This window comes from Gavialis gangeticus, unplaced genomic scaffold, assembly GCF_001723915.1.
Source record: "Gavialis gangeticus isolate Ggan-Ray unplaced genomic scaffold, GavGan_comp1, whole genome shotgun sequence".
Lineage (NCBI taxonomy): Eukaryota > Metazoa > Chordata > Crocodylia > Gavialidae > Gavialis > Gavialis gangeticus.
The window spans coordinates 50,672,525-50,687,105 of NW_017728996.1; the positions used below are offsets into that span (position 1 = coordinate 50,672,525).

Sequence of the window (14,581 nt, forward strand, 5' to 3'; positions counted from 1 at the left end):
TTTGTCACAACTACAAGATATAAGAAAAATATAATGGTTGAAGATAAAAAGGGTACTGTGAACCACGATGTCTGAGCTCTAGTCTCAGCTCTGTCACCGATTAACTATAATTTTAGGTAATTCATTTAAAATCTTATTGTCCATTTGTGATGCAAACACAATACTAATATCCCTCCAAAGTGTGTTATGAATATTACTTTACAAAGTCTTTTGAATGCTTAGCATGACAAGACAGTACTAGTACATATTTATAGGAGTATTCAACTGCTAGAGACTAGAATAAAACTATTAAAATATGCAATTATTTCTCCCCCCTTCCTCCCACACTCTGCCTTTCCATCTTCGGAACTTCATACAAAACATCCCCACTGCCCATACACAAAGAAAGCCAATCTAAAATTATAAAAAAAAAATCTTGTTAAAAACTAACTCTAAAACACCACTAAGGAACAACAGATTTCTTTTTCAATTAATACTTCATTTTCAACACCAATCCATTGCCTTCCATTCCTGAAACAAGGAGATCTTTTACTGTATATCAAACCAATCAATCAAATATCAAAGGAGACTGTCCTCATTCTCCTAAATATCCGATATCCAGCTCTCCTCAAATTCCAATCTCTACTCAGTCTTTTTATACCTGATTTTTAGCAGATTTTCCAGGATGTTAATCAACAAGTTTTCATTTGTGTACCTGGGCAATCACAGACATGTTTTAACTGGCAAACCCTGAGCTATTTTAGAAGTTATCAATACCTCTGCATTACTCTGCAGAAAGAACAACATTATTTTTAAATGCAGAATTCTGAAAAAGGACAGCTAAGTTTAATGTGCTTGACTGTATCAAAAGATAAAACAGGATAAGGAAATGGAATGTATTTTTCTGTGCCTTGTATATGTTTATGTGTTTTCTGCAACTTCTCAGTAAAACAGGTTAAGATGGGTACTATAACTAGAAAACTGGTGTGTGCTATTAAATTCTATATAATAAGAATGTAATGGTCTATGGTGGATTCAGTAACGGCATGGAAAAAATATATTAACCAGCAGAGTAAGTCATCTATAGAAGAGCAACTTCAGTATGGCAGCTATTTGATTACACAGCAGGTCTTACTAGAGGTAAAAATGCTAATGTTTAGTTCTAGAGATCTGGTCAAACTGATAGTATTGTGGCTGGTGAAGTAGAAGGAGCTGTAGACTCCTTTGGGATTCTTCTGAAAAATCGTCTGTTCTTTTCAAATGTTGTCACAGATGCAGCAATTTTAAAAGAATTGATCAAATTCTGCCGAAACTGTGCTCTCTATGAAAAATGAATCAGAGCTCATTCCTGCAGTGAAACAAATCAAATTTTCCTCTTTATCAACCTTCAAAATAAACTTTATATAAACACACAAATGCACACCCTCGAAAGGTAAAGCTACGTAAGTGCTAAACGAGAAAAAGAATCAATTTCAACCCCAGCAAAGCAAAATAATTTCTCCTATCTCTTAGTCTTTGTGGTACTACAAGGTTTTTTTAAAAAGAGGTTTTCAGGGCCCAACTGCTTATCTAAGGGGAAAATGTCCATATTTAGTTCTGTGTCTATTAATAAGGATTGTGCAACAAAGGAGACTTCCCTGAGAACTCTCTCCCTCATTTGTTAGAGGCAGAGGGTAGTGAATGAGACAGGTGACTGTAAAAGAAAGCATAATCTCACAGTTACAAAAATGAAATAGACCTGGAAAACCAGATTCTTTCCCTATCTACCAAAGAAATCCTGTTATTATAAACAAGCCTTCTTTTTTTTTTTAAGTGAGAATTAGTCATCCACTGTACCCACCGCTCCTGATATCCAACTTGAAAATGTTTGGTCTGAGTTGTAGAAGTTTTGTTTAAGCACAGCTGCAACTAAAGTCAACAGTAGCTGCACTTGTAACGTGTAGTGTTAAGTTCTCGGAAAATCAGGTTGCAGTTGTCAAGCTGGGCACTCAGTTTACCGGGCACATGCAACCTTAATCTCTCCATGTCTCATCTCTCCATTTATAAATGATATATAAAAGCCTCCCATCCCACAGATATTTGTGAAACAAAAAAAACCCTTAATGGTTGTGAAGGATTCAGATATTAGGTAATAAACACCATTGGAAAGTTCATGATAAAATCCATGCTATGTTCAAAACAGGGTTTGAAAAGTGGGTCATAGCTTAGACTCTTTTAACAGGCAGAAAAGTATAGTATGGGACTGATAATTAAATACAACATTTTAACATGTAGGTAACAAGGTAACCCACAGGGAACTTTAATTCTGTCCCTTAAATCACAGCAATACCCACACAAGCCAGTTTTAGGCCCTTGGCAGATTATCAGAGTTAAAGATGCAGTGGGATCTGACTAGCAATCCTAAGAATTGCACCTCCTACCATGTTACATAATGGCAGAAGGCACAACTGTAGAATCGTGGATCAGATCCAAATTACACTGTACTGCTCACGCAGGTGGATCAGCACTCACAGCCTCAGAGGTACTTCAGAATCAAGACCTCCGAGGTTGGGAACCCCAATCAGGTGATTGCCCCGGCTATACATTCAATTTAAGGCATGACAGGAACCAGCCACAAAGATATTGTGCATAGTTTGTGTAATAACTGTGTGGCTCATTTCCTGTTTGATTTCACCATTAATTGTATAAATATTAAATATGTGGCTGGGTTACTGCATAAGATATGATTAACTAGTTAATCACATCTTAAATGTGCGATCTGTCACAGGCCTCAGATTCATTGCACAGACCTTCCTGTCTCTTGCAGGTTCTCATAGTTCAAATGAAGAGCCATTTGATTCTGTATGAAAAGAGCTACTAATTAAGTGGGTGATTAATAGAATGAGATGGATCTTACACTTTTTCTTACATTTCTCTGTTCTAAATAGTTTCTCATCTACCAGAACTTTTCAGATCAATCCATTCCTACTGTACTCCATGACCACCTAAGGTATGAATAGAGGTTGCATTTGTTCTGGGAGAAAGCCTTTTATGTACACGTACATGTCCACCGGCCTGCTTCCAAGTCACAGAATCATAGAAAATGAGGGTTGTATGGGACCTCAGAAGGTCATCTTGTCCAACCCCCTGCCAAAAGCAGGACCAGCCCCAATCAGATCATTCTAGCCAGAGCTTTACCTCTTGGGTCTTGAAAACCTCTAAGGATGGAGATTCCACATCCTCTCTGAGTAACCTGTTCCAGTGCGTTACTACCCTCCTAGTGAGATAGTTTTTCCTAATATCTATCCTAAACTTCCCTTGCTGCAACTTGAGACTATTGCTCCATGGTCTCTTATCTGAGAACGATCTAACTCCATCCTCTTTGGAACCACCTCTCAAGCAGTTGAAAGCTGCTATTTCATCCCCTCCAGTCATCTCTTCTCCATACTAAATAAGCACAGTTCCCTCAGCCTCTTCTCATAAGTCATGTACCCTAGCCCCTAATCCATTTTCACTGCCATCTGCTGGACTCTCTCCAATTTCTCCACATTCTTTCGGTACTAGGGGCCCAAAACCGGCCACAATACTCCAGATGTGGCCTCACCAGTGATGAATACAGGGCAAGAATCACTTCTGTCACTCTGCTGGCAATACTCCTACTAATGCAGCCCAGTATGCCGTTAGCCTTCTTGGCAACAAGAGCACACTGTTGGCTCATATTCAGCTTATTTCCCACTATAATTCCCAGTCCTTTTCTGCAGAGTTGCTGCTTGGCCAATCGGTCCCCAGCCTGTACTTGTGCATAGGATTGTTCCATCCTAAGTGCAGGAGTCTGCACTCTTCTTTATTGAACCTCATGAGATTTCTTTCAGTCAAATCCTCAAATTTGTTGAACTCTCTGAATTTTTGTTCTACCCTTCAGCATATCTGCTACTCCCCCCAGTTTGATGTTCTCTGCAAACCTGCAGCCCATCATTAATGAAAATATTGAAAAAAACCAGGCCCAGGACTGACCCCTGGGGCAGTCCACCTGACACTGGCTGCCAACTAAATATCAAGGCATTGATTACTACCCCTTGAGCCCAATGATCCAGCCAGTTTTCTATCCACCTTCCAGTCCATTCATCTAGCCCGTACTTCCTTGGCTTCCTTGCCAGAATGTTGTGGGAGACCTTATCAAAAGCCTTGCTAAAGTCAAGATATATCATGTCCACTGCTCTCCCCAGATCCACAGAGCCAGTCATCCTGTCATAGAGGGCAATCAGATTGATCAGGCATGACTTCCCCTTGGTGAATCCAGGCTGACTATTCCGAATCACCACCTTCTCCTCCAAGTGCTTAGAAACGGAGTCCTCTTGCTCCATGATTTTTCCAGGGACTGAGGTGAGGCTGACTGGTCTGTAGTTCCTCCTTTTTCCGTTTCTTAAAGATGGGCACTATACTTGCCCTTTTTCAATCATCCAGGACCTCTCCATCACCACAAGGTTTCAAAGATTACGGCCAGCACCTCTGCAAACACATCAGTCAACTCCCTCAGCATCCTTGGGTGCATCGCGTCTGGCCCCATGGACTTGTGTATGTGCAGCTTTTCTAAATAGTCCCTAAGCTATTCCTTTGCCACTGTTGGCTGCCCACCTGCACCCCAAACTGTGCTGCCGCAGTCTGGGAGCTGACCTTGCCTGTGAAAACTGAGGTAAAACAAGACACTTAGTACTTCTGCCTTTTCCACATCATCTGTCACTACACTGCCTCCCCCCATTAGTAAGGGATCCACACTTTCTATGATCTTCCTCTTCTTGCTGACATACCTATAGATATCCTTCTGGTTACCCTTCCCATCCCTTGCTACCTGCAACTCCAATTGCGCTCTCAACTTCTTGGTTTCATCCCCATATATTCCAGCAATACTCTTAATACTCCTCCCTAATCGTTTGTCCAAGTTTCCACTTCTCGTCTCCACTCCTTTTTGTTTTAGCTCATTGAAGAGTTCCCTGCTGAGCCAAACTGATCTCCTGTCATACTTGGGGGTCCTGCCTAAATAGTGGTGGACATTTGTAGTGTAGTAGCACCTTTAGAGCATCTTGCTGTTTTCGCTACGCACCCCTCCCTCCACCACTGCTGAGTGGTTGATAGGCTAAAATCACAGTATTAATGTATTAATTAATTGCCGCTCGGCCACTCGGCAGCAGGGGGGGAGGAGGTGGTGTCAGGCAAAAAGATCAAGATTAAAGGCACCGCTGCACCGCAAACATCTGCCACAATTTAGACAGGTCTCTAGCCATACTTGCTGATTTTGGATTTTGCCTGATTTTGGATTTTGCATATCAGGATGATTCGTTCCTACGCCCTGTGCTCCTTTCCCCTCTCAGACTGGCCTCCTCAGGGATCCTGCCCATCAGTTCCTTGAGGAAGTGAAAGTCTGCTTTTATGAAGTCCAGGGTCCATGCTCTGCTGCTCTCCATCCTTCCTTCCCTCAAGATCCTGAACTCAGTCATCTTGTGATCACTGCTGCCAAGCTGCCATCCATTTTTATGTTCCCTACCAATTCTTCCCTGTTTGTGAGCATCAGCTCAAGAAGAGCATGGCCCCTTGTTGGCTGCTCCAGCACTTGCACCAAGAGGCTGTCCCCAGCACTCTCCAAAACCTTCCTGGACTGCCTGCACATGGTTGTATTGCCCTCCCAGCACATGTCAGGGTGACTGAAGTTCCCCATAAGAATCAGAGCCTGTGACCAGGAAACTTCTGCTAGCTGTTTGAAGAAAGCCTCCTTCACTTCATCCTCCTGAAATATACTGGATAAAATGTACTAATATTTTTTTCCTGGCACATCTTGTTTTACACCTGTAGGGTCGTTGTGCTTCATTCTGGAGACAAGCCTGTGAGGCTGTTTGCTCTCACTGACCACCGATTAGTGAAGGAGCAACAATGCAGCTTGGAAGGACAATGTGTGTAAAAGGTTGTGCTGCTCCTGTTTTGATCCAGGGCAAACCATGAGACAATCAGTCCTGGGTCAAATGAGACACATATCTACAGCCCACATATCCTAACTAGTCTTCTATGGCTTGGATTTCTCATTGTTCACATTTCCTCATTTTTGTAATAAACTCCAAAAATTGTAACAAACTGGTGAAATAAAAAATGTGTTTACAGAAGCCATACTGGTTTTCCTTTTTGTATCATATTATTTCCAACTATTTTTCCTCATAACGAAGGAAAAAGTTTACAAAGCTAATTTATCTTATCGCCTTTTTTCAATATCTCTAGGTTTTTTTACCCTCCAACCCTTCTATGTATCATTGATAATTTTAATAAGGATGTGCATATTTGTTAGAGGCACACTTATTTCATTCTTATCTTCCCTTTGGATCATTCAGAAGTAAGCTGTAATACACTTGTGTCTCGTTGCTCTTGAAATTATTAAGTATTTTACCATTTCTTGTTTTGATAACTCAATTCTAACATTTTCATTACCTAAGCTGAGTAATTCTGTTGGCAGAATTATCCCATTGCTAAACTGACCCAAAGGTATCTTCATGCCTTTGCAGCCACTCCTTATACCCCACTGGCAATCCAGCAGCCAAATTTATTCTATCACAGGGTTCCCAGTTCCATTAAAACACCTCTTGTTTTTAAGGATATGAAGAGAATACCGTATGGTTACTTTATCATTCTTGACGATTATGACAGACAGTCTGCTTGCCATAATTGGATTGAGGCTCGTCATTACCCTCTACCCAAAGGCTCTTCACTATTTAACAGCAGAAACTACTATGCTGGTTTAAAATTAAATAGAAAGTAGCTGGTTTCAGTCAAAAACAACAAGCACAGTTCAGCGTGATGAGAATTCTTACAATCCTAATCTTTGGTAAAAGAAAAGCACATTTCCAGGTATTAGCCATTACTCACCCTTCTGTGATAAGCTCTTCTTCATTTCTTGTCCACCTGATAACTGGAGTTGGAAATCCTGCAGCGGCACATGGCAAAACGGCACTCTGCCCAGTAACTCTGATAAGTGAAGAGGGTTGCCTCAGAAACACCAAGTCTGATGGAAACTCTGGATCTGCAAACATTTATTATGAGTTAGTGACAATGACCAAATAGCAGATGAAGAAATGAAATATGACGCACCAAAGGCTGAGTTTAAAAAAATGTTCAAAAGAGTGAAAAGGCCAGTTATTTCTCTGACTCTTTATCCTAATACAATAATAAAATGAAGCTCTAAAGTCAAGAAGGCATTTCTACAGGAGTGTAATTTGTTTTACACCTGTAAACTGAGTTTCTGCAAGGAGCTCAAAAGGCTCAAACTAACCGTCTGTTCCTCACAGCTCTCTCTAGATAGGTCAGTTGTCTGCTCTGCTGGAGTTCCACTTCTACAAGAGCAACCTGGAACAACCATGAGTACAGTACCTAAAAAAAAGTCAGACTTCACCACCTTTTGTCACGACCCAGACCACAAGCCTCTTTGGTGGAAATTCCAATTATGAAAAAGGAATTACTCTTTCAACTGGATGTTCTCCCGGTCTGGAATTAAAGGGTCTATGGAGCAAAAGTATAAACCTGCAAGGCTGGCTTATGATAACTAACTTGAGTTAATCAGTCTTTCCCACGCCACTAAACCTGAGACACAGACTCTATTGGCAGCATTTGAAGTATCGCCATCAACTATTCTGTACTACTTTGGAAAACTGTGTATAGTGTGTTGTCACATGGCTGCCTGTCAAAAGCTGAAGATAGCTACCAATTCCCCTTTTGCTTTGGGAAATGAAATCCCTGCAGCAGAATCAATCCTGAGCCGAGGGAAACAGTCAATTTGGCAGACTTACATGCTTCATCAATGCAAGCTTTATGCTAAACAAGGAGAGAGCCTTTCCTCTTTTCTTAGGTTGCTTGTAGAAGCAAAGAGCATCAACAAGTTCTCAGGATTAGTTTGTTTAAGCAAGTTGGAATGAAAACAAGTAAGCTACAAAGCAAGTTTGTCTGTTCTTTTACAATAAGCAATTATTATCAAAAGACGACCACTTAGCCCAAGAGCCAGAATAGATAGCGTGTCCAAAGCCTGGAAGACTGAGCAACAGTTCCCTTTGCACTGAGCTGTAGTACCAAGACAAAAAGATTCAAGACACATGGGCTTTTTTCTGCCCCCTGGAAAACACTCAATGACCCAGTACTGTACATAATCCTAGTAAAAGAAAACTAATACTACCCAAAGGGAAATCTTCCTCACAAATGGTGCCCTTTTAACCCCTTACTGGAAAAATCTCAGTATCCTCAGGCTGGAATAGGATGGGGTACACTCTTGTATCAGAGTAATTTTTAAGACATTTAGATGCTAGCAGCATTTCTTCCATATCAGGAACAAGCCCTCTCCTATTAACACTAACTGTTCAAAGACCAAACATTAAGGAGTACTTCTGTGTGGGGGTATATGCTCATCACTACATAGTCACTGCTTTGTGGTGTATATGTGCTTCTGTCTCACCCACTATGAAGGAAGCAGCTAAGGCCACTAACAAACAGCCATTTAAAGGCACAATGGGATCTGATCCCCAATCCCACAATCGTCTCTCTGGCCATGCCATACATGCATGCCAGGATGCGAGATCTTGGAATCAATTTTCAATCACACCCTACTTGCCAGTTCAGGAAAAATCCAGGATCATGATACCAAGCTACCCTTGCACTAGCAAGCATAGGACCGCACTGGGGCTCTCACAGGCCCTGGAGCAGTCCCCAGAGCCAGCAGACAATCAACTGATTGTCAGCTAGATTGGGACTGCACTGGGGTCCAACCTGCCCTGGAGTGGTCCCCAGACCTGGCTGACAATCAGCTGATTCCAGGTGCAGGGACCACACACCTGGGCAGGTTGGAGAGCCCTGTGCAATCCTAACCCAGCCACACACTGAATTTAAGGCACAACAGAAACCAGCCACAGAATTATTACACATATTTTGTAGAACAATTTTGTGGCCTATTTCCTTTTTTACTGCGCCATTAATTGCCTGAACATGCAGATAAGTTACTATTTAAGATGCAACTAATTTATCACATCTTAAGTGTAACATCTGCCAGGGGCCCAACTAATAGAATCCTTGCAATCAGACAAGTCCTCAGATCTAATCACATGTTAGGTATAGTAATGTTTAATGCTCAGTTCTCAGGTTAATACTAATATGCTAACGCTTAAGGCCGAGGTTAATGCTAATATTAATAACAGAGCCATCCAAGTAGGTGGCCATCCTACTGGACTACAAAGAACCCTAGCAAACTCTCCATTGATCCATTTCTAGTTCTGGTGATGAGAAAGCCTACATGACTTAGGATGGAACAATACTATGCACCGGCAAAAGTTACAGTGGACAGTTAGCTGAATATAAGCCAACAGTGTGCCCTTGTTGCGAAGAAGGTTAACAGCATAATGGGCTGCAGTAGTAGGAGCATTTCCAGCAGATCAGGGGAAGTGATTATTCCCTCTGTTCAGCACTGGTGAGGCCATATGTGAAGCAGTGTGTCCAGTTCCAGTTGTGCCTCCCCCCCTGAAAGTGTGTAAACAAATTGGAGAGAGTCCAGCAGCCGGCAGAGAAAAAGGATCAGGGGCTGTGGCACATGACTTATGAGGAGAGGCTTAGGGAACTGGGCTTATTTAGTATGGAGAGGAAAAGACAGGGGCAGGCGGGCGCAAGTTGTGGGATTTAATAGCAGCCTTCAGATACCCGAAGGGGGAAATGGAGCTGGACTGTTCTCAGTGGTAGCAAGACTCAGCTAGGCAAAGCCTTGACTGGGATGATCCTACTTTGGGCAAGGGGTTGGACTAGATGTGACCTCCTGAGATATATTTTAACCCTAATTTTCTATGGTTCTCTAGAGAGAGAGAGGAAAGTAACCACGCCGTAAGGAAACCAAGCACAAAAGAAACAGAGCAGTTCTACCTAGAATTTAGAAAATCTGGGACTAGAATTCAAGTCCTTCCTCCTGTAAAATAAGCTGAGCTCAAAAAACCAATGCCTTGCAGGCTGGAAAGTGGTAGGAAGGCTGAGGACTTTAAGGCAAGTTCTACGTGTCAAGGATAGCTTTGGAGCCAAACAAAAAGCAGCAGCAGACCACCCACTTGTACGCGTGGGGGAGTAAGATGCTCACTGGTTTTAAAAACAAGCAGAATCTACAACATTTTCAACCAGAAAGTTTGCTACATCAATCCTAATGCTACGTGCACAAACTGGTAGAGGATTAAATAGATTAGCTGAACATCTGTAAGTTGGTTTATTCTCAACTGATGTTTCTTTTGCAACATTCACTGAAACTGAAATATAAGCTTGCAACTTTTGGATCTCAAACTGGTAGTTTGTAATGCAGAAATAAAGGAGATATTGCATTAGATTTCATTTCATTTTAGATCCTCCCTTCACGAAAAAGATAGTATAGGCAGTCTTATCAAATCAGGAAATACTGGCACCTTTACACATGTACCTTATCCATACCGGGATTTATTTATGCAGCCACCCGTTTTAGTTTGGCTAAATTCATTTTTAGCTGAGAATTTATAAATGTGACATAATAGGTGGGTTTCCATGGCTGGAGATGGAGTACAGAACTGACCATAACTAACATTCTCAAGTTATTTAAAAGCTTTGTGAAGGTACTGCAATTCAAAAGATAGGAGTACTTCCTAGGGTGAGCAATTAAGAAGTAATATATATTTTTTCTGTATAAAATGACACAGCAATGCATTTCTGACAACATCTAGTCATGCAGATGAAATTAAATTTATGAAGAAATCTGCACCTCTGCCATTAAACATGAAATAAAACTGTTTAAAGCCATAAGTAAAAATGCTTCAACAATGCGCACGGTGGCTGGTGACAGATTGACATTCCTCGTTTAATTCAGAACTGGTTTGGTACCAGTCAAGACACAGATGTGTTTAATTGGTTTGATTTTCTGTTTCAGCTGATTGTTGGACTATCTGGAAGATCACTTGGGACTGGTGTGGGTATAGGATGCACGGTGCTTATAAATATTCTATGGGCATTGGGGAGCTTAAGTTCTCCAGACCAGGTGTGAGGCAGAGACCTACAGGGTACAATGCAATGGACTGAAAAAAAAATTATGTACATATTTCATTCAAGTTCCCCTCAAACTAAGCAACTGATTACTTGTTCAGCTGACACGCAGGAAGAAAGACTAATTTTCTACAGGACAATCTGATTTCACTCGGGAAGTCTGAAGTTCTCCCTTTCTGCAGACCCAAAACTCTCCTTCCAAAAGCACTTTCAGACTTTCTCAGCCAAGAAATAAAGAAAAGCCATCAGGTGCAGTCTCTAAAATGCACATCTTTTGCAAGAATATACTACAACCAAGGAAATAAATTTCAGAGCCAGCTGAACTCAGAGGTCAGCACATAAACAAGAATACTTCTGAAAAACCCTTAATCATCACAAACCTAGAAGTCACAAGAATGCATCTCAAAGCACTTCAGCATGTACAAAGAGCTTCTAAGAGCTACGTGCAGCAAGCTCTAAAAGAAGCAATAAGGATAGGCAGTTTTTTCAAAAGATTTTAATCTTCTGGTAACATCCCCCCACTGACATAGTGCTTCCCCAATACAGGGCAACACTACCCAGAAACTGCTTTAAAGATAGAGGTGTCAAACTGATCTTATCCCATAGGACCAGATAAGGGTCACTGGGCTAGTCTGTGGGCCGAATTGGGATCAACCACCTGTGCATACAGCATGTGTCAGCCCTGCTCTGGGACTTGTGCTACATGCGGCGTGTGTGCTGGCTCTGCATGCAGCACAGGAGACTGGTTCGGGGTATGCACTACACAAGACGCCTTAGTAGACCACCCCTCCACGCTGACTCCAAAGCCACTCAGGATCAGGCTGCAGGGGAGCCAAGAACAGGGCCAGTCCAGCAGGGCACCCCGAACTCCATGCTGCATGCAGTGCCAGGTCCAGGCCCCATGCTGCATGCAGAACGAGCCCCAGAGCCAGTGCATGCTGCATGTGCTGCATGTAGCAGAGGGGGCCAGGACAGGGTGTGTGCTGCACATGGTGCCTTGCCAGACCGACTGCACGCTCGCTCCGTTACAACCTGATCCGGACAGGCCCTGGAGTCAGCACGCAGAGCTGGTCTAGTGCAGTGCCACATGTAGCACATACCCCAGACTGACTCCCTGTGCCGCAAGCAGTTTGCATGAGGCTGGGGCTAGCACATGCCCCACACAGCGCGTGGGTTCGGTCCAAAGACACACCAGCACAAACTGTGGGCCACGTGTTTGGCACCCCTACTTCAAGGCAAAGGCTTTTACAAAAGATGACTAAAGCTGCACCTGCCTGAAACACGATTTCATAAGCATAGCATATGCCTGGCTCTTAAACTAAGCCAGAAGAAGCGTGAATTGAGGTAATTTTTAGGTTCACTGTCGCATTTTAAAGTAGACAGTGCCAGGGCAGTTTTTCAAGCACTGAAAGTAAAACCAGACCTCCAACAGTCAGATGGGAAGGTATGAAGCTTCTTCAACCAAAAAAAAAAAAAAAGCACAATAAATACACACTCAGGCCTGTTGCCCGAGTTTTGGGTGCCAGATCCAATCAGCATTATTTTGTTTCTGGTCAGGTTTTTAAAGCTCTTCTTGTTAGAACAACTAACACCACTGCAGTCCAATTAGAATTAATCAAAGGGTATGCTAAACATGGCAGGCACTTGAAGTTATAATTGGACCTTAGGTTTTGGGGATTTTTTTTTTTTTAAACAAAACCATAATAAGGTGGAAAAGATAAACATAGCCAAGAATTTCAAAAGCGACAAGCAATTTTGGGGGTGTTGGTTGTAGCTGTGTAGCATACTGGCTTCTGTTTGATCCAAGAAGAACACAACAACTGCGGACACCTCTTCTGCCTGAAGAAGGATGTTTGTACCAAAAAGCTTGCAAAGAAGAATTTTTTCCAACTATTTTAGTTGGTCTAATAAAGGATATCAGATTTACCTAAACAGCATTTTCTGCAAGCAATTTTGGGGGCTTTTTTTTTTTTTTTTTTTTTTTTTTTTTTAAAGGTGGGGGGCTTTTTTAATATTGAATTGACATCTCAAAAAAGTCAGAATTCAGAGGTTGGATACTCAGTGCTTTCTGAAAGTGGGGGACAATCTTTAAAGACCTTTAAAGGTCTTGAGATGGGTACTGCAAACACTGAAGGACTTATAAATACTAGTCACATTCAAAAACACTGCCCAAGTTATTTCAAACATCAGCCACCCACTTGAAAACCTTGTCCTCAAGCAAGTGGTTAGTCTCCTTCTTCAAAGCTGCCTAGTCTGAAATAAATCTCTCCAGTGCAAGAACCTTTTTACTGAATTTTTCCAAGAAATCTTTTCTTGATAGCAGAGGCCTTACTTAGAGTAAGGAAAGTAGTGGCAGACCTAAAGCAGCCAGGGGAAAACTCTTTGCCTTGTTGCACAATTAGCTAGACCTAATCTATAAGGTTTAACTTTACCTCTTTCCAGGATACTGGAAGAGATGGACTATTTTGAGGTGGTACAGAGAATGTTTTTCTTAAATCAGGGTGTCAAACTCAGCCAGCCTGAGGCTACCCAGGGCAGTCTGTGGACCAGGTCTGGCAATGCTGCAGTCAGCACGCAGAGTGTTGCAGCAGTGGTCCAGCAGTGTTGCACTGCACAAGGGCCACCTGCGTGGCACATGCTGAATGTGGCTCCCCAGCAGACAATCCCCGAGTGCTAGCTCTGGCAATGGTCAGGATCAGGCCCCAAGCTGTCTGTGCGCGCCACAGCCAGTACACAGGGATGTCTGGCAGGGGTCACACATAGCACATGACTCGTGCCAGTCCACTGTGCTGTAGGCACTGCCCATAGAACCAAGTCCACCGCATGCGCAGCACAAGCCCCAGAGGGGGCCAGTGAGTGGTAGAGCCTACGTCCCAAACCTAACCAGCCCTGGAGCCAGCATGCAGGGTTGATTCAGTGGGGAGTCGCACGTAGCTCACGCCACAGACTGACCTCCCTGTCCCGCAAGCAGCATCTGCAGAGCTGGATCCAGCCCACATGGCAGACCAGCTCTCCATGCTGCAAGAAGGATTACTGCAAGACCCACAGGCCAGATGTTAACACCCCTGTCTTAGGTATCTGGAGGGTATGCTTTACTCTTAAGATCAGGGTAATACTGGTAACTAATTTAGAACCAGGCAGAAATTATCATCAAAGTCAGGTTAGCAGAGATCATGGTCAGAGGTAGGAGGGACTGGCATGGATCCAGGCTTCTCTAACCTAATCAGCTCCCAGCCATTCCAGGGGCCTTCAGGCACTAGTGGCACCTTCATTTCTTCTGTTCTCCAGGTGTGGCACATATGTTTAGTCATAAGAGGCATTTATCATAGAATCAATGAGTCAGAAGGGACCTAGACAGATCATCTAGTCCGACCCCCTGCCATGGGCAGGAAGGAGCACTGGGGGTGGCAGGGGTCATAAGACCCCAGCCAGGTGCCTATCCAGTCTCCTCTTGAAGATTTCCAGGGAAGGTGAGAGCACCACCTCTCTGGGAAGCCTATTCCAGGCTCTGGCCACCCTTACAGTGAAGTAGTTCTTCCTAATATCTAACCTAAACCTATCCTCC

General features: G+C 42.8%; 1 protein-coding gene across 1 annotated transcript in view; it reads right to left on the reverse strand.

The window, feature by feature from the left end:
* Positions 1-14,581, reverse strand: part of NEO1 (neogenin 1) — a 321,940-nt gene that overhangs the window by 235,484 nt on the left and 71,875 nt on the right. The window contains exon 4 of the mRNA XM_019503843.1: positions 6,865-7,018. Within this exon, the coding sequence (XP_019359388.1) occupies positions 6,865-7,018 (154 nt within the window). The remainder of the gene's footprint in view (positions 1-6,864; positions 7,019-14,581) is intronic.